The 21,367-nt window shown below is 43.4% G+C and overlaps 1 protein-coding gene across 1 annotated transcript; it reads right to left on the reverse strand.

Moving 5' to 3' along the window:
- Nucleotides 1-135: 135 nt before the first annotated feature.
- On the reverse strand, nucleotides 136-21,205 carry galns (galactosamine (N-acetyl)-6-sulfatase). Its single transcript, XM_037095621.1, has 14 exons — nucleotides 21,000-21,205; nucleotides 20,712-20,835; nucleotides 19,381-19,455; nucleotides 19,148-19,250; nucleotides 18,551-18,694; nucleotides 17,689-17,755; nucleotides 15,851-15,978; nucleotides 15,614-15,753; nucleotides 15,420-15,523; nucleotides 12,097-12,242; nucleotides 11,047-11,149; nucleotides 7,160-7,281; nucleotides 1,629-1,746; nucleotides 136-536 (listed from the first exon to the last, which is right to left on the reverse strand). Exons 1-14 carry the CDS (start codon nucleotides 21,117-21,119, stop codon nucleotides 450-452), a joined length of 1,581 nt encoding a protein of 526 aa, XP_036951516.1. The 5' UTR covers nucleotides 21,120-21,205; the 3' UTR covers nucleotides 136-449.
- Between the last annotated feature and the right edge of the window lie 162 nt (nucleotides 21,206-21,367).

Raw genomic sequence — 21,367 nt, forward strand, 5'->3', positions numbered from 1 at the left:
AGGTATTTTAAGACCCATGGGCAGTACTACAGTAAATTCAGATGCTTGTATATGCACATAGTGTGTGTCATAAAAATAACTTTTTTTTTAAAGAATGATTTGCAGTAATCACGTAGAAAGGACACAGAATCGATCCCATAATCCAACATGGCATAGTTTATTTCTTCAGGCACAATCACAATAATTACATTTTGCTATCTGGCCGACATCACTCACATGACTCGTGACTGAAAATTCATTTTCCAGACCAGGTAAAAAAGTTGTGTTGACTTGTTAAAATCACAGCTGCAAAAAAGCAATGTTCATACTGGATGAAATGTTGTCATACCAACATAATGCCCTTTTCCTTAACACTGAACATAAAGCACTTTACAAAGACAAGACATCTTTTGGTTGTTGTTCTGCAGGAAGGCACACCTTCAGGTTCCGCCGCCTCATATTTTTCGCTCTCAGTGTGGCCAGTCACACTTCCATGGCGCAGACTTGGGCACAGTGAGACACTTTCCCAAGCTCTCACAGCCTTCGGGGGCCCAGTTCTGTGATACAGAGAGGAAATATCACAGTAAGAACAAGGACATAAAGTTTTTAAAAAAAATTTTAAGTAAAGTATATTTTTTGGCCTTTACATGGCTTTACTGACAGAGCAGCTTTAGAGAGGACAGGAAACAGGATGAGAGAAAAGTGACACACAGCAAAGGGCCCCAGGCCAGGACTCAACTGTACATGCGACTCCATGTGATTGTACCATATTTACCTGAATACATTCACGAAACCTGACAGTGCAGAATAGATTTTACACTGCACAATTCATCTCAGCATAAACTTTAGCCAGAAAAAAAACAAAAAAAAAACATCTTAAAACATCTAGTATCAAAATTATTATAGAAAACTTTAGACCGCACAAAAATACATTTGTTTCTCATGAATGAAAAACAGCAATGAAAAGGCACTGGAGCTCAACAAGGCAACAATAGAAATATGTGGATAATGGCTCCAACAGATAATGGCTTGCTTGAGTTACTAAATAATGATAATAAAAAAAAAGTTCACAGATCCATATTAGCATGACAAAAGGTATTGAAGTTGAAAGGTAATCACACAAACCACTCTACGTGAAGTTGTGTTTCTTTCCTTCATCACAAGGGGGCAGTGCAATGACACAAATAAATCCACAGCAGTGCAGCTCACAGTCTCTGGTACCTTCAGGTAAAATGCAGCTGCTCAGTTTAGCTGCTTTGACATTTATTTTTCCTCACAAAAGCAAAACACAGACACACAACCAAAGAGGAAATGTCCACATTATGGTGAAAACATGATACACATTCAGAGGTGAGTTGGTAACGGCTAAACATATAAAAATAAGACTAAATGTGTTGAAGTGGAACATTAAAAGTCTGCTGGCTCACTGCAGACAGAAAACAGACACAACTGAGAAGAATCTCTATTCAGAGATAAGACAGAGACAGAGATCATGTGCTGACTTTCAGGAGAACATATGTTATCTGCTGCCGGATATAGTAGGAGAAGTGTTTTGTTTTCACGACACATCGATTCCTTTTTCTCACTTTCACCACCGAAGTTCACGCTGAAAGAAATGGATATATGTATTGATGTAGTGAAAATCTCACCATCACAGCTACATCACACATGTTGAGCTGGGGAACACCGGGCATCAGAGTCTTCTTATGCTGCTCCACAACCGGAGAGATCCTGCTCAAAGCATCCTGGTACTCCTCTGACAAAACACTGCAAACACACAATCAACAAAACACAGAAAAAATCATTGAAGCTGCAACTAACAATTTTCTTTATCTTTTATCTCTCTTGTCTTTATTTATCTTTTTGGATCTAGTCCCCACAGGTTTAGAGGACAAACCTGTGGGGACCAAATGTCCAGAACCAAAGACATTCAGTTAGAAATTATACGTGATAAAGACAGCATTTTCACGCTTTAGAAGCCATGGCTGTCAATTCTAATGTTCCTCTTTTTCAGGCAAGAAACCACAAATGCAGAACGCCTGAGCAGCTGAACTAAAGACAAGTCTTAAACAGAATCAACATCTTAATCAACAAAGATCACAACACTGTATGAGTTTGAAATAATCTATTCTGGTCACATTATACATACTGTATATACACACACCACATAGTGCATACATTTTCAGTTCATTTCCACCTGTTTTTACTCTGAATCTGTTTTGTCCATTTTGAGTTGTCTGGCTATGAATCCAAAAACCCAACACACGACCACACCACACTGAATTTCCACCTGCTATTAAAAAGAGGTTTGCAAACAGATTCTTTATCCGGACCATAAATGATGTGATTTTGTGTGTTCCAATCTGGTATTTTTACGTGTTCTCATTATCACCACTGAGACTGGATCAGCAGATAAATTATGTCGTACTGAACATTCATTTCCTATATTGCTTTCATGTATCTTGTATTTCCATTGAATAAGACATCTTTAGGTGCTTTCATGGCACAGAATATATGTGGAATCAATAATTGGAGGCGTGTCTCTTTCAGCCTTCTGGCTTGCTCATTCTCTAAATTTGAACAAACCTATATTTTATCTTGGCTAAAAACAAAAATCCATATCAATGCGATGTTGTGCACAGATGCCAGCACCTTGTGCGAATCACGACACATTTACACCTTGCATTATAAAAAGCATTTTTACTTATATGGATGACGTGTCCGGAGACAGGTTGCATTTCACTACCAGGTGTTAATGTTATTCTTGAATTTGTTCACACAACACACCCCCAAATCTGCAAGCGAGTGTTGAGTGACTCAATTTGCTTAAATGTATCCAGCCCGAGCTTTACTCATTATATCAGAGGGGAGACACAGTGTAGCTTTAATCGGCAAAAACAGGAACACGCACACACACACACACACACACACACACACACACACACACACACACACACACACACACACACACACAGGCTGTCCACTCGGGCACCCTCTGGGACAGCACACAGGGTGAACTATGTAACCCCTCTCCCATCCCCTGTCTCTCAATTACTGCTGTTGGACACCAGTGAGCCCAAGCACCTCTGTGCATTATTATATTCAGTGTGTAAAACACAAGGGCCCTGAAGGCTTTCAAAGGAACGCTGCTCTCAATAGGACCTGTAGGGTTAATGGGCTGTGTGTGCATGCGTGTCCGTATGTGTGTGTGTGTGTTTGTTGGGGGGGGATGTGGGCGTCTGGTGGCGTGACACACGGACAGACAAATATCAGCAGTGCAATTACACCCCTGATACACTCGCCGGCAGCACCTGTGCCAGCCTTCCATCCTCCCTCCACAGCAAACCCAACCCTCTGATTGGCCCCCGGGGAACATGTGCATGTGTGTGAGGTGAAGTGTCAATTAGAGTAATAACCCCGGGCCCTGTCCAGCTCACACCTACCCCCCCCACCCCCTAGATCTCCCACAGGGCAGCAAGGCTTCCTCCATCATACAGCACCTGCTCCTTTTCCTCAATACTCTCAGTCTTTACTTTCCTCTACAATTACTCGACTGGTAGTGCACCGGCTGCAATTAGTCCCTCTCCCGGTGTGCCACATTCGTCATAAGCTAACTATCTATACACGCACTGTGACCCCAGCTGATAGGGAAAAAAACGGATGACTCCCCTCAGTTACAAATCAGACATTCAGATTAAAATTGCTTCAGCTATCTGAAATCGGCAAAAAAAAAATTCTGCTCTTGCCCCAATCTCGATCAGCCGAGACAGACGTTTCACGCCCCTTTCCTATCGGTGCGCGCTGCTCATTGTCGCGATTCACTCTGTGATAAGTGATGCAGCAACTTAATAGAAGCAAATGTAAGGGGGAGATTTATCAGGCTGCTTTCTACGCACGAGTCTGCAAGCAAAGCACGCCACGTGGTGAGAAACTTGCCGAAGACACCAAGTTTTCCATTGTTTTGTCTATGCGCTGGAAATCTCACAGTGCAGACCTCTAAATCAAAAAAACTAATAATATCATTTGTTTATGCCCCCTCTGCAAACAAATAATAAAAAGCCCACAGTCAGCACAGCTCATTATCATGATTATAACCCTTAGCCTACTGGTGGAGAGGCAAATTCTGGAATAATAAGCAGGCTGTATGCAAATGGAGTCTTTTGATTTATAATGTATGGCACCCAAGGGGGATGGGGGCATTGCTCAGGTGTGTCACCACTCTGATTACTGATTCATAACACTATTGCTGGAACACACACACACACACACACACACACACCCGACACACACGCAAACAACCACACTGTGGCAGAAGGTGGGGGAACTGAGGAGACAATCAAATACATCTGTCCTGCCTTTCCCCTCCCCTCTACCATCTTCTCCACCCCGGTGGAAATTGAGCACTTCAGCAAGGACTATTGATTGGGAACACAAGTGCTCGGCGGCAGGCAGCAGATGAGGCCAGATTGGCGGGGCTGCCCGCAGTGTTAGGGCTCTGGACGACCGGGGGACTCTGGGGATGCGAGCTGAGGTGAGCGGTGAGAAAGCGGGATGTGTTAACCTCAGGCCATCGGGTCACAGAGATGGAGGGCCAGGAGAAAGATGGCAAAATCCAGCGATGGATGCACACAATTTTGGGTCCTGGATGGATGGACCACCAACACAGGCTCTGACACCCTAAAACCCCAGTCAAATCTGAGATGATGACAGCTAGGCAAAAAGAAAAACATCTAGAAGCTTAAGGGGCTCTTGCTCCCAAATTCTCTCCTAAACTGCATAGTCATAATATACACTGTTTTCCAGGTGGAATGTTCTGGACTAGGGATTGTGTGTGTGTGTGTGTGTGCTCTTTGCTGTATCACAGGCTGCGACAGTAGTGAAGGTATGTGTGCAGACAGGCCCTACATCATCTTAAGTGGCTCTTTAGGTGCAGACAGAGATTAATGATGGCCAGGCAGCCAGTCCAGCTGGGGGACCGAGGAGCACACGGACAAAACGTACACATACACATGTGTACACACACACACACACACACACACACACACTTAACTAGGATGGAGGAGAACAGTCCCAGAGGATGCAGAGGGACGGGAGCTGAGTGTTGAGAAGTGAGCGGAGGGTGGAGCGAGAGAAGTGACGAGGGAAAGGGAAAGACAAAAGTTTGGAGAGGAGAAGGGGACTGAAGGGGAACAAATAGATTGTGAGGGATGATGTCTCGACGCAGAAAAGTCAATAATCTGATTAATCTGATTAATCTGAATTTAAAACCCGATTCCAGACATTACGATGTCAATGGGTCTCACAGAGATAGGAAACCTTACATCGTATCTGCAAATGAAATAAAAACCACTGAGTGTGATGTTACAGCCAGTGGAAGTTATGAATAATTTGCTATTTTAAATAATGACAAAGGATGAGGGAGTGATATAACATATTTGATTTAAGAAAAATATCAATTCTTCATTCTGGTAAAAAAAAAAAAAAAGACTTCCTGTCACTTTACTGTCACTAATCAGCTACGACTAATTAAATGAATATATGTTGCAATGGTCTCTTGGATGCTCAAGACAAATTTCAAACCAATTCACTGAAACATGTGCGATTGTGCTGAGGTTTACAATACACATACAAAGAATCACACAAATGGTTACAATTAGCTCAGAGGGCCAAACTTAAATCAATACTGAAAAAGTATTTAGAGAAAAAGCTGTAGGATATTGCCAGGTTCCTTGCCTTTAATACATATCTAAAAATGATTTTTTTTTTCAAGACAATCCACGACATGATCTGGGAGGCCTGAGGTGAGTTGGTATGACCTGATCCATAAATGATCAAAGCTAGGATACTTCTGAATTTACCAAGAACGGCTGAGGTCGATTCACCTGATTATTTCGACTACGGATCACAATGTTTTAAAAACAGCTAGTGGTCACACAGCGAGAAAAAATTTAAATCCTGAGTAGAAATTAAACATTTTGACACATCAAGTTGCCTCGATAATCGTTTCATAATCGCGTGACAGCCCTCTGTATCAGAATCAAATCAGGAGGTGCATGGAGATTCCCATCCTTACTAAATTGTGCATATTAGAGTGAAGAGAAGAAGAAGAGTGCAGGCAGAGTGAAGAGGTCGAGCAGATGGGCGTCCTGTTGACCTTGTAGACCAAGTTGGTGACATCACTGAAAAAACGAGTGTGCATTGTTGGTCCGTTCGCACGTGGACACACCCAGCACTCAGCACAACACATGGCTGCATATTGATTTGTTTTTGGTTGGGTGTTTTTTTTGTTTTGTTTTTTTTATTCTTCCAAGTGAATAGCACGTCCTAAAGGTGGGCAATTGAAAAACAACATTAATGTTTTATCATCCAATCTCACTTCAGAACTGAGCAGGAGGCAAAGAGGAGATGAGGCCGGAGCGAAATATGAGAGGCAGAGCTGCAGAAGGCAGAGAAGAAAAGGTCAATCCGGGAGGTTTTATGGCAGGAGGGAGCCAGAGCGAGCACTGTGCACAAAAGGAATATTCTCTCATCAAAGCGATTTTGAGATTATCTTAATGTATTAGTCATGGTGTCAGCTTGTGCCATTTTTTTCCTCTAAAAGATCACATAAATATTCAACATCAACGGAACGCAGCAGAAGACGGCGCTCATCTATCTCTGCATCCTTATTTAGTAATACTCTTAGTTCAGCCTCGGCTGTCTGTGTCCTCTGGCGTCGCTCTGTCCTCTCTGCGATTCTTAACTCTCTCCTCTGAGCCGAGGCAGAGACACACAAAACTCCATTAAACAGAACTCGCTCTCAATTTAGACCTGAACAATTTATCTGGCAATTTTAACCTGCAGCGGTGCACCGGAGGGTTGAGGGCCAGATAGCGATCTTTAAGGAGCTGTTTGCAATCACAAAGAGAAGGGTGTAATCAGGCGCGCTCTGGCTGAGCGGATCAATCCGGCCGCCTTCTTTTCATGCCACTGAATCAGCATTGATCTCATACATACATACATACACGTCGCTCTGTGCAACCAACAGGCAAACTGCCTTCCGATGCTCCACCGTTGATTTTCCAGCATCTCTTCACTTGTTCTCCTCTCCTGCCTCTCTCATGTCGCCCCTCTCCTCTTCTTATCCCCCCCAGGAAAGGAAGTCAGCTGTGAACAGAGGTGAAGTTTTCAGGGAACTAACCTGATGGGGAACTTTTCCCCAGGATCCCGTCCCAGGTGGAAAATGATTGGCTGCATTGTGTGCTCCTTCTGTATATGAGTGGTCACTCCAGGGACCTCTTGACCGGGACAGAAGTTGATGCCCTGGAAGAGAAAACACACACAAAAAAAAGACACAGACCTTTTGTGTTTTTTTTCCTAGAAAGACACACTGATAATTAAATATATTTTCTTAATTTGAAGGTAACCTCAAGGTTGGAGAATAGTTAAAATGAAACAGAAACGTTGAGGTGCTACCTGCTGAATCTTGTTCAAGCACACCGCCAGTAGAGCCAAACGGATATTTTCGTCCGATATTGTCTGATCACAGATATATTGGTATCTGTGTAGATATTCCCCAAGTGTGCACTGATATGAAAACTTTTAGAAATTTGTTGTGTAAAAAGATGCTTTTTCGTGCAATGACGTCTTATGAGATAAAACATTTTATTCTGAAACTGCCTCTGTCTAATAACCACATCTGAGGGAACACTGCAAAAAAATGTGTGTTTACTTGGTGATATATCAATATTGGATTTTTTTTACTTCCTATTATTGGCATCATCCCCAAAACAATGAAGTATCGGTCAGGCTCTGTTATCAAGTTAATGACTTTGCCTCGGTTGTATAACACAGATATGTCTGATCAGACTTTCCTTCTCTATAAGTAGTTCTCAAGTATCTGATCTTTCTTTTACTCTTACTGATTTTTTTTTTTAACCACTGAGATCATTTCTCCATTCCTCTTGCCCTGACATCTGTATGTAGAAAAGCCAAAAATTGGCTGCCAAGTTCTGCTAAATTCAATTTGAAGGTCAGCCTTTCACACGCACAATCTGAGGACTGTTGTATTGTTTGTAAAAATATGTTTGCTGCGACACAAGTCATGACGTAATTGAAATTAAAGCAGTACAAAAGACAGAACTAGATCCTTAAATCCCACTTTCTCAATGACTTGTGATCATTTTTTTGTTTTCTGTAATAACTTTTTTTCTACTTAATATATGTATATTGTCCTCTAATCCTTACTGTTGGTACATCATACAGGGGTTCAAGTCAGTGACAAAATAGAGGACTTTTCTTCCTCGTGCTTCCTCCCTTTCATCTCTCCACGCCTTCGCTCCTGCTCCTGCTCCCTGACTCCATTCTCATGAGCCTGGCAGCGATCGCAGCTTGATTGAGTCACACTCACTCCTCCAGAACCCCCTGGAGATATGCCTCCTTCTTCAACACACACACATGCACACACACACACACGTTTTGATGAGCACAACTAATATTGAGAAAGCATTCATCTGTAAGGCGCTGCTGCTGCCCCCCTCTGAGATCACTCAGCAGAGCACCTCCAAATACATATAGAAGAGAGAGAAAGAGAGGGAGTAAGAAGGATAGATCTCCCCCCCTCCGCCCCGCAGAGCCTCCTCTCATCCAGACTTGTCCTGCCTTTTGAAGCCAACAGCTTAGAAATGCAGAAAAGAGTGAAAGAAAGAAAGAAAGAAAGGAAAAAAAAACCCTCATCCCAGAGGAGCAGCGAGAAAGGCCTGCTGCGTGTGTCGATCTGACTCTGTCTCTTGCGCCCAAGACAGAACAGCAAGGACTCCATATCTCCCCTGACATTAATGCTATGGATACAACTAGGCTGCTGCTTTCAGACGGGAGCAGAGCGGTCGCTATTACAAGATAAGGCGCAGGAGCATCCAGTGGTGGTGGCGGGATGGATTTTGGGAAAAGGGGAAACGTTTGATCGCTTTTTTTAAGCCAAAATGGAATGTGAACAATCATATTTGATAGACTGTGGACAAGTATTTAAAATCACTTTGCTTTGACAGGTGTTTTCGACATTTTCTACCACTGCGCTGTGGGTGTCGGGTGTAATCCACCTTGGCGGGTTAAACTCAGCAACCGCAGATAAATTGCTCTGCCAACATGGGCTATCAATCCATCAATCGTTTCCTGTCCGAGCTGGTTAACGTTTCCCGCGTTGAGTCAAATTATGCCGAAGGCTCGACTCCTGGTAAGGGTTGCAACAGAATCAAGCTTTCATGGTGCAATAACCATCTAAAAAATGATCACGGTTTCAGAGAGGTACATAGTATTACATAATTACTATTATTGCCAAGAATGAGAACAGAAGGGTTTATTTTTTTTTATAAAACTAATACAATAGAATTCAATACCGTTGATAAGCAAATGTATAAAGAATAATGATGATGGTTTTGCTTTTCACCATCTTGCACCAGTCCAAGAATTTCACCTCTTGCGACCTCCAGCCATCCCTCCATATCACGGCTCCAGTCCAGAGGGAAACACCGTGAAATACAGATGAAATACAACACTGCAGTTGATCTGTTTTTGAGCTGCAGCTCATCATAAAAGTTACTCAGAGTTCATTAACTGGTGTTAACAGGTGCCCGGGTAATAAGCCATGTTTCACTTTTCATTTATCACCCTGTGAAGTATCTCAACATGGTCGGGAAAAAACCCATCACAGCTGCTGAAGAGCTCCTACTGTAGCATAGGTTACTCAGCAATCCAGATACAAAGCAGCCACGGTCACGACAAACTATATTTCACAATATTAACATCACTACACTGCCTCGAGAGAGTCTGATGAGAGCTATTTATCCCTGTGAAATTTCTCATTTTCCTCATGGCTGAGCCGCACCAACGCAGCCAGGACAGAGCAATACGTCTCCCACCTATTAACCTGTAATTTCGCTCCTCGTCACTGACACACATCTTCCCTTGTTTATTTCTCTCCATGGGCCACGAAAACCAAATTATATTCTAAGGTATTACCGCAGCCGAGGCTTTTATTTTGTGGATTTCTGTTGCAAGAGACATTAAAGTGAAGCCTTTATGATCATTAATCCAGGTTATTCCTACCACAGAGGGACGCTCCAACACATTTTCCTAACCCTGAAGATACATTTTAAAACATTTCTCACTCTCAAAACAGCTCAACCTGAGTGCAACAGCCAGTTTGTTTACATTTTTCATGTTCATAAAATGTACTATGGGTTACAGGAGACGGACAGTTAAAGGAGTCTGCTATAATGACACGAAGCATATTGGAGAATTGAACGTTCCCTTGTAGGAGCTACAAACAGAACACACACACAGAGATGTTCACATCTATATAGAGAAGCGAACATACATGTTTTCTCTCGTCCACCGTCTCTCTCTCTCTCTCTCTCTCTCTCTCTCTCCGTGTACACACACGCTCAATCGATAGGCAACTCACAGGCAATCAGACGCCATTATTTGTGAAGTTCCACTTCAGTTCACATGAGTTGATAAAGGAGGCTGCTATTGATTCAGCGGCCCTGAAGGAGAGAGCAATTTAAGCGACCGATGGGGCATAAAACAAACTGGATCACAGGAAAAAAACAGAGCCGTGGAGGGAGGACAGGAGGACATGTTTTTATGGACGGAGGGGAGAAAAGAAGGGCCACACTATCTCTGCTCCTCTGTCGGGTCTCACCTTCTTCTCAAATACCATTTAATCAGCACGGAGTCGAAGCAATTCTTTCTTTACTTTTGAGCAACGTGATGCCGAAAGTCTGCAGCGGTGAAATGTCGGTATGTAAATGGAGGGGAAGAAAATCTCCACTGGAGTTTGAACAAACAAGTCAACTGGTTGATGAATGATGTAAGTTCGTTGATGTGGGGGCTCTTCATTAATATTCATTACGCTCTGATGTACACAGCAGTCAACTGATGAGCCATTTTCAAGATAACACCAACAGCGAAAGTGTTTGTGTGTTTGAGTGAGATTAGGAGAGACAAAGAGGGAGGATGTGGCAGTGCAAATCAGGAACTGGGGAAACAGAGATGGCACAGAGTTGCTGTGTTAAAAGGAAGTCTTACGGTCTTAAACTGCTCCCACGAGTTGCTCCAGGTCCAGTAGTGTGCTTTGTATTGTCCGAGCCTCACAGCCATCAGCTCATTCCCGCGGTAATAGAAGATTGGCCTGTTGAGAGTGAGAACAGGGAGAATAATGCTAAGGCTTGTTTCTCTCCAGGTGATCTGGAGGCAAATTGAACCCTCTTTTCTTCTAGATTGCAAAACACTTAGAAGGTCCAGTGTGTGACATCCAGGGGGACATAAGAGGATCTATGGCCAGAAAGGGCATTTAATATTCATAATCGTGTTTTCATTAGTATATAATTACTATAATCTGGAACTAAAAAATGTTGTGTTCTTGTTACCTTGCAATGAGCCTGACAATGAGTGACAAACCAAATACTGAAGACAACAGCCATACCTAAAGCCTTGTGGGACTGTACTGCATTCCACACAGCTCAGAACTTGTAAATGAAAAACCTCCTACACCGACTTCATAAGCGAGAGGTTGGATGGAGTGGATAGAATATTTAGACACGTTGTTACCTAACGTGTTGTTCTTCCTCCTCTTTTTCCTTGACATACACAGCTGGAGCTATCAGAGAGACGCTGGTTTGGGCGATTGTGATAGGAGTTTTAAAGCGCTTTGCAGAAAAGAGCTATAGGAATGTCCACTTACCTTCGCATATATGCAAGAAAGCTGCACAACCAAGTTTATTTTTTAACTTTTGGTGCTTTGCACAATGTTTGACTCAAAACCAGAAATGTCAACCTCATCATGGCGCTGGAGAATGAGTCAGATTATCACTTGAGTCATTAATGGTTCGTCGTCTGGGAACCATGAATATCCTTCTAATATTTGTGGAGATATTTCAGTCTGGACCAAAGAGTTGAACTGACCAACTTTGGACTGCAGCTGGCGTGACAGAAAACGCTGCCCTTCTTACTCTGAACTAAAACGGCTCTCATCCCACTGAGGGATGTGATCATTACCGTGGTAAGCAGTTTGCTTCCAAGGGAACAGCCACCACAAATCTCTTGCCAACTAGCAGCTGGTCTGTGTACAGCACTCACCTGTTTTGGAGTTCTCCTGGGTCCTGATTTAGCAGGACTGGTGTCAGGTCCAGCCCATCAAGGATTGTGTTACTGGGAGGGCTGATGCCGGCCAGAGCGAGACTGGTGGTGAACAGGTCCATCACATTGGCCAGCTGGAAACTTACCTGTAAAAAGGATAAAGATGTTTAAAACATATCACACACACTAACTACTGTATGAGAAGCTACGCAGCCTGAGTCAGTATTCAAGATTCATAAAAATGAATGCTGGATTTACTTCACCAACGCAGTGGAGGTGACAATGCACAGTCATGATAGGATGCCTGTACGTGCGGCTGTGTGTACACATGTCGGAGAGAGGTGCATTTCTTAAGTCTGCTCTGTAATCTTTGCTTGCAGGTTTATTGTAAGAACCTCCAAAATGCATCTTTTTCTGCGTGAGTTTTTTTGGAAGGGGAAAAGGAAGAAGGAGGAGCGAAGTCAAAGAGGAGAGGAAGTAGGGTGAGGACAAGGCCCGGGCAAGCAGGCGGCTGGAGCTGGAGCGAGCTGGTGTTTTATCTCCTTCTCCCAGTCCCAGTGAAAAGCTTTATTTTATTTATAAACTTTGAACTATTTTCAGATAAAATGCCATTTTTTCGCTGTCATCCTTGATCTTCCGTTCCATTCTCTCCTGAGCGAGCCTTAGAGGGAGACGGCACGCTCACAATCAGATAGCGCTATCAGGCCTCTGCAGCTGCACCGCCATGTGCCGCTGTGCTCCTATCGGCAGCCAGCACGCATACAGATGCACACGCGCGCACAAGCACAGGCGCGCACACATGCACACACACACACACACACACAAGCTCCTAAGCACTGAAATGAATTCCCTTTTCTTCTGTATCCACAGAACTAGCCACAGAAAGGGCTTTGCAATGCATTCCATGATCTATCTGCACATCCAGACACTCTTTCTCGCACACACACACACACACACACACAGACACAGGCACAAACACTCACAGATTTAGTCCTTCACTTCATTTTTCTTTTCTTTTTTTATGTCCCCCACACACAGACAGACACACACAAACCATTAAAGAAGACAGGACAAAAGGACACAAGAAGAGGCAAAACTGACATTTAGTTGGTAATAACTTTCATGACCAAAAACTCCAAACTTTCAAACAAATTTATCTTGTGAGTCTCCATCTTTTATTTTCAGCCTTTATTAGCTCTGCCCTCTTCGCAGTCCACCCTGAACTTCATTCTTTCCTCACCCTTTGTTCCCTCCCTTTTTTTTGACTGACTCATCACTCTCTATTAATGTCACATTCTCCTTCCCTCTCTTTCTCTAATTTCTTTTCTGCGCCGTGAGTGGTGGTGTTGGTTATCTGGGGAGGCAGTGCTTCTATCCCTGTTGCTGCCACTCTGCCTGTGTGTCTGCCGCCTGATAAAAACGCAACAAAAGGGATTGTGACGCTCGACAACAGTGTGGGGCAGAGACCCCCGCCCACCCGCTTTCCCCATCTTTGTTCCTGCAGCCGCCACCCCTCCTCATCAGCCCCCCCACCCCCAACGCCCCGGTGCACTGGGAGAATGCTGAATCCGCACCTGCTTCAGACCAGGCACGCTCCTTCATTCCAGTGCACCACCTTCCAGCCAAAAATATGAGACGAAGTTCCATCAATCAGATTCATCCACTAAAATACTCTTTGTCTCTGAAGTGACACACTGAAGTGGGCTTTTCTATCCCATCATCCCCCCTCAAAAAAAACTTGTCTCCGAGATGCATCTGTGCTCAGTTTGTGCGAAAAAACCTGCTGAAATAATCTCTAACAAAGGCCTGTGTGGCTGTTTTGTTGTCTCCAGCATTTTGCTCCGAGAGCTTATGGACTTTTCAATGCACAGATCAACAGAGATTTCAGAAGACTACAAATAAGAGATGGGTGGGGGGGGGACCATGCAACTCTGTGCATGGTCTGTCCTCCCTCCCAAGCAGCACACTGATAAATCCAGAGCTGTGGAGTTAGTACAGTTGCTCCAACAAAGCAGCTTTATCATCACAACCCCAGAGAGTCTCAGGAAGGATCTATTGACCCTCTTTCTCACAGCCAAGCAAATGAAGATGCAAACACACGCACGTAGGTGTTTGGTGATGTTCTGTGCCTCTCAGAAAGTTATCAGGCACGCTTACAACTGATCCAACATCTACGTGAATGCATGCATACCTATTATGTGGGCATGCAGAATCGTACAGAAAATACTCTGACGTGTAAACGCGGACGCATTGGTCAATTATAACGTGGCACAGGTGCAGCAAAGCCTCGCGAACATGACAGCGTTCCTGGCATAGTGGGACTGCCAGCCTCCCTTTCTCTTTTCTTACACCAGCCACCTCTTTTACTTCTTCCGTGCTTCCTTCGCGGTACCCCCCCCCCCCCCCCCCCCCCCCCCCCACACCACACCACAACCACCCTCCCGCCACCCCTCCGTTCCTTTATCCTGAGCGCCTGGCATATTCAGATACTGAAGTCCTCATTACAGCTCAATCCAACCTCAGCAAACACACAAACAGATTAGCCGCTTAAGACGCTCCCAATCCCCCTCTCCCTCGCTACTCTGCTGTGCTATCAGGCCCCAGCACACCCCTGTGAGATGAGCCAGGGGCAAGGCTTACTGCAGACTGCAGCCTCCGCTCGCTCCTCCACCAAATCCCTCTGCGTCACAGCCCCGTGTCACAGCTGCCCCTAATACAATTAAAAGTCATTTGCAGAACGCACAGGCTTAGAGGATCACGGTGTGGGTGGGGGGGGGGGGGTTAAATTGGGGAGGGGGGTGAAAGGAAGAGAGAGCGAGAGAGAGAGAAAGACAGTTTGGGGCATTAAATCCAGCCAAACATTTTTTAGGGAACAGAGGTGAAAGCATCCACATGCTTCCCCGGCCACAATTGCGTGATTCATCTTTACCATTTCCCGACAGAAGTTGGACACTGTCAAAGATCAGGTTGTTGCGGCTCCAATCGAGCACGCACAAGTGAAGTGGTAAATGATACACAAATGAAACAAAAAGCAACAATCATTCAAAAGAGAGGATTAGTGGAATAATTATTAATTATTACTCTCAACCTGCTCTATAGTCCTATACATCGCCGGCAGTTTTACAGAGAACATTTCAGCTCCTGGTACCTGTTGATAGGCAGAACATTAGGGAGCGACTAGGAAGAAAAGAAAACTGGCTCTGGATCCTGAGTCTAACTACAGGCCAGTCTCCAGAGTAGATGGCTGGGATTAAGTGAATGATCGTCTTGGATTTGATTCTTGATTTGATTGTGTTCTCGCTGGATCACAGGGGTGTTCTCACCGTGCCCCCTTTGATGTGTCCGGGCCACCAGGCAATGGCCGGCTCCCTCATGCCCCCTTCAAAAGTGGTCTCCTTCCCGCAGAGGAACGGCCCGTTGCTGCCACCTGAGGAATCAAAAGGCACAAAAACAAACGCATTTGTGTATCAAATCGCGCACACGGAGCGCGGAGAATGCATGTTGATTGATTGCCTACTTTCATGTGGGCCTGACGAAAGAGCAGCGCCGTTGTCAGAGGTAAAGAAGACGAAAGTGTTGTTTTCTATGTTAAGCAACCGCAGAACCTTCAAAAGCCGGCCGATGCTGTCGTCTAGCTCCATCACCGCATCACCGTACCTGCAGAACAGAGACGGCTTGTTTCATTCCCCGTGAGAGACACATCCATTCATAGACTTCTGTGATAAAAGAGTAAGTACGGCTGAAAGTGATGTACCGGCCTCGCTGACTCTTCCCAAGGAATGGTTTGGAGGCGTAGACGGGGGCGTGAGTGGCGTCCGCCGCCCAGTAGAGGAAGAAGGGCCGCTTCATCACGGCCTGAACGTTTATGAACATCAAGGCTTCCTGTAGAGGTGTTAAACACTGATATAACTCACTGCTGCATCATTCAGATTAATACTGTTTCTCTTTCTAACTCATTTATGTGTTCAGTATGTAGCACACTCTTTCTGGAACACCTATCTAACAGAAATGCAGTCTCATACAACTGTCATGCAATAAGCACACCCTTGATAGAAGGTGTTACATTCTCAGTTTTTGTTTAATTGTCGTGAGATTTTGAACACTGCAGCAGAAAGTGAAGCAAACAACTAGTTGCTATCTCAGCTCAACGTGCAAGCATGTTATTTAATGTAAGTGTACATGTTAGTGCAATTGAGCCCCTCTCTGGTCTCCTCTATTCCATTTTCAACATGGCAACCTGATGACTTTCTCATAGTATAGCTCAACATTTCACTTAAATACGTTTCTGAAAACATTTAACAGGAGATCTTTTATACTTTCTTGATGTTTTTCTCATTCCTTCAGTGTTCTGTACAGATTCTTATGGATGTAAAAGATCTTGAAAATTACAAAGGTCAAAAGGGAGCTCATCTCTCCCACAGAGAACACTGCTCGTGAAACGCCTACTTCTGTGGCTTCTTCACATCACGCTCCATCAGCATACCATACATTTGCATCATTTCCACCTAGTGGCTAGTTTGGCACATAAGTACTAATTTAGCAGGGCTCAGGCATGTATGAGCTGACCAATCAGAGGAGAGTATTTGGGAGGGGCCTTAAAGAGATGGGAGCTAGAGAGGGGGGATACAGAGCTGATTCATATTTGAGCAGCCCTGCCTAATTCTGCAACCTGATCTGAGATTGTTTTTTTCTCTTTTCAGTTTTATCAGTGAATATCACACACAATTGTTATGGTCTGAGATGCTCTAGTTTGATATCTAGTGGTAATGATGTATTTCCACTTTTACTTGACCTTTCCACACATCCCAAAACTGTTTTAGGGCAACTTGGAGTCCTGACATCTATTGACACACACAAACAATGGGACATTATATAACTTTTGCACAGTTACAGTAAAAACAATACAAAGAAAGAATTCCTCCATTGGCATTTGATATGGTACAGAACTGTTTCCATTACTAACACAAGCATGTCATATGAGGACTTCTGTATTTCTGCTGCTGGCAAAACCAATTTAACAACCAGAGATGTAAGCTGGTATTTCAATGTTTTGTCTCAATTTCATTAAACAACCAGCCACATTAATAACTGCGCCCCAGAAAACCAGTCAAGTTCCACCAGAAATGCTAGGATGAGATTTACGAGGCTGTACTTGACGGATCCATCCTCTTCTTGTGATGGCATATTACACCTCTTGAGCATGCAGTGTGTCTCTGCGGGCTGCTTTTGATCCCTTCAGGAACAGAACGGGAGGGACTGACGTAGGCAGTGGAGATAATCAAGACGGGCTAGCGCAAAAGTCAACAATCCACTTCTGCTGGTGAAAAGCGTGGTAATGATCAAAGACCAAAATCAGGCTTTGATTGCACTTCTACATTTTGTTAAATAGATGCTTTATGTTCTTGGGCTTTTGTTTTGGTGAGGCAAAGACAATTTCTCACTCTGGTGGACAATGAAGTTGTAATCTATCATATTTCATTCTATTGTATTCTATTAATTACTTTGCTAAAGAAGCTGCGAGGCGAAATTGGGTACCTGACATTCTCCGCTCAGCTGAGAGGGATGTATCATCAGAGAGACACTTCAGCTTACCTCCAGGTAGATCTGTGTGAGGTTGGACTCTCCAGTCTTCCTGTCAATCTTAAACTCCTCATAGAATCTGGAAAACAAGTGGGTTCACATGACTCATTAAATAAACCCTCCTTGTTAGTTAGCCATCGTCCCATCTGAATGCCTGCTGAGGTAACACCAGACCATCTCTCCTCTGCTTATTCAACCATGTGAAATGATTTTCTTACATTGACCTGACTGTATTGTCAGGGCTTTCAATCTGCCCCCAAATTGACAGAAACTACCACAGACAATATCATCAAGGCGCTGGAAGCAAATCTCCCTCTTGCGGATTGTGTTTGCAGGAGATTTCGGTGAAAAGCATATTTGGGAAGTCTCAGCAGAGCTGAGCAGGGGGAACTGTTATGAGGCGTTGCTGAAGCGTGGCACGGCGAGCAGGGAAGCAGTGACAGGCATCTCTCTTCCTTACGCTTCACTTCCTCCAGGTGTCTCCGCATACAGCCAACGCAACCTGCCGTCTCTCGAGGGCACGCGCGCCTGTGTGTCTGTGTGTACACGTGTCTATGTGTGTGCACATATCTGTCCAGGGCCCAGGTATGCAGCGCTGATTAAACCCACGGCTAAGCGAAAAACACGCCCGGCTGCCAGTTCCAATGACCCTGAATACACATATGGCTGTTTTGGGGAAAACAAATGGGCGGAAAATGGAATACACAAGCACAGCTGGTACAGAGAAGGAAGAGGAGGGGAGAGACTACACTCATCCAGAGGAGCAGCCAGCCAAAGTATTCCTCTGAGTCATGGAGAGAGAAGATTTTTATAGATTCTCAGCCTCATGCTTTGTCTGCTGTTATGTATATCTGAGTGCAGAGTGTGATTATACCTGCCCACCATCTCCCCGTTCTTGTAGACGGGGATATTGGGTCTAAAAGAGTTGTTGTAAGGGCCAAAGTGGCAGTTTGGAGAACCAAACCACTGATCAAAGCCCTTCTTCAGAGGCAGATACTGCGGTCTGTGGCCCAGATGCCTGTAGTGACAAAAAAAGTGCACTCACACACTGTAAGAGCAAAGTGATTGACAGAGCATTTAACAAGGTTTTTGCATATTCTAATTCAGATAACTACAAATATCTACAACTCATGCATTATTGTGCTATTATACATTATTTTCTAAAGCATAATCTCACACACACACATGCAAGACACTGATAATCGGGAGCTATCTAGACTTTGGTATCTTGCTCAAGGACAATTCAGCATGTGGACCGGAAGAGACAGGGGATCAAAAAGCCAAATGTGATTAATGGCCGTTCCTCTTTGTATTGCTGTCCTGATTTGTTTTAAACCTGTTCAACCATGTAAAAGTACTTTATAACTTTGTTTACTTAGCCACAGCCATCATCACCAGCAATCATCAGCATAACCTCTAAAACTTCAGAAACCTCTAAAACTCCTGGATTAAAGGAGGATAAAGAGCTCACCACTTTCCAACGATCTTGCTGACGTAGTCCATTTTTGTCAGCATCTGGGGTAACAAAATCTCATCCTTGGAGATTCCTCCCATTATCTCCTGTGGTGTATATGCTATAAAAATGGTCAACATTTAGCTTTCAATGACTTTACTGCACATTATAGACCAAGTACTGAGAAAACCTGCAAAAAATGATTTGCAGCTGGATAATTTGCACAGTAAGTATACATGTTGAGACTGTACCGTTTCTGGCATGAGCGTTTGTGGTGTAGAAACCATTTCTGACAGGCAGCCTCCCGGTGAGAAGTGCAGCTCTGGCTGTCATCAATATGATGAAAAAAACTGAATTAGGATTTCTGTATGCATGTGGGTTTTACAAATGCTTTTTAACTTTCAAGCTAAAAGAGTGAAGTGTGTGCTGCTGTCACATACAGTCAAGATTTCTCCAATTTGTAAAGTATTTTGGTTAAATTCTTTAATCAAAGAAGTAAAATTCAACATCATACTTGACCGTCATGGTAAAACATGAATTGCTCTGGCAGCTCAGTTTTGATGTGTTCATTGTAATCTTTCAGAATATATTGTAGGGTAACTACCATGACCACTACTCTTTACCAAGCAACTGCAAGTCAGCTCAGTTATGTATCTAATCCACAGGGCTCCAGGGTGCAACTATATTGGTCACACCAGTGCACCTGATATTCAGCAGATATTCAGTATTTGACAGTAGATGTACTGTAAGTATCAAACTGAAGTATAATATTTATTTACATGCATATAGATACTGTATAGTATGGGACAAACTGATGGAACAATTATTACATTTTTCAATTTTCTGAATGTTTCCGAATATCAGAATGTGTTTTTCGTGTGTCTTTGAATCTGACTGCTGATAAAATATATCAATTTAATATGCAGTGTGGAATCTGTAAAGTAATAAGTGTCTACAGTTAGCAAATCAACTTAGTGGGTAAAAAGTACAATATTTGCCACCAAATTGTAGTGGGAATGTTCCACAAAATGGAAATACTCAAGTTATGTACAAGTACCTCAGTTGTGTCCTTAATTACAGCACTTGAATAAATTTACTTAGCTACATGACTAAATTTACATAAAGCAAAACATGTTTCTGCACCTTTATTCCTGTTAACAATCATTTACATAAATTGTTGTGAAATTATTATTATTATTTGGTGTACCTAAATTACAAGTGTAAGAGGTTAGTCTGGAGCCCTGAATCTACCCTCATCTTTTAACTGAAAAGGAAGAAAAGAAGGTTTACAGCTTTATTATCAAACATTCCTTAACTGTATTGTAGGGTTTTCATGAACAGACTGCACACAAAGTCTGTTCCGCATCTCTGCTTTCCATGTTGTATCTGAACGAGACGATGTGCTTGGAGCTTATTTTTGGCACATAACAAGTGCTGCTCTGTGGTAGATCGGCTATGCTTTCTTGCGACATCTTAATGATGTGACAATAAAAAGTAGAGATAGAAGGCTGCAAACTGTGAAGAGAGAGCGAAATTAACATATTGCCAAACAGCTGGTTCACAACATTGTCTGCTGACTCACATGGGGAACAGAGTGGGTTGGCAGTGTAGAAATTTGGAAACAGCATGCCCTGAGCAGCCATGGCATCCAGGTTGGGGGTCTCTTTGGATGGCTGGCCAAACACCCCCAAGTCCCCCCAACCCATCTTTAAAAAAGCAGAGGGGAAAAGGGTTATTAACGGCCTCCGCTTGATATATTCACACAAAGAAAGGTAACACATACATGTCAACACATTTACAGACACTTTATATAAGCTGCACTGTTCATGAAAAAAGAAAAAAAGAAAAAAAAAGAAAGAAATCAACTCACGTCATCCATGAGCAAGATGATGATGTTTGGAGGTAAAACATCCCCCGGCTCTCCCGTCAAGGCACAACATATTATTGCCGAAAACAGAATGAGAGTTTGAGAGCACTGCAGCACTGCCATTTCTATGCTGCAGTCATATGAGCATCAACTTCGAGGAAGTGGTTTGTTTTGCCTTCATTCGGACATTCGGCGCAGTGTTTGCGCATACACAATAGAGCGCTTGTTTGACGTAGCTTGAAGATTTTCAGCTCAGTTGATATCTATTTATATTCATTGACAAATCGATGTGCTAGTGGTGTCCATCGAGATAAATCCGTTTAACTGTAAAAACAAATTAAATAGTTACTTTTTTTTTTTACTTTTTACTA

Source organism: Acanthopagrus latus, chromosome 4 (genome assembly GCF_904848185.1).
Source record: "Acanthopagrus latus isolate v.2019 chromosome 4, fAcaLat1.1, whole genome shotgun sequence".
Classification (NCBI taxonomy): domain Eukaryota; kingdom Metazoa; phylum Chordata; class Actinopteri; order Spariformes; family Sparidae; genus Acanthopagrus; species Acanthopagrus latus.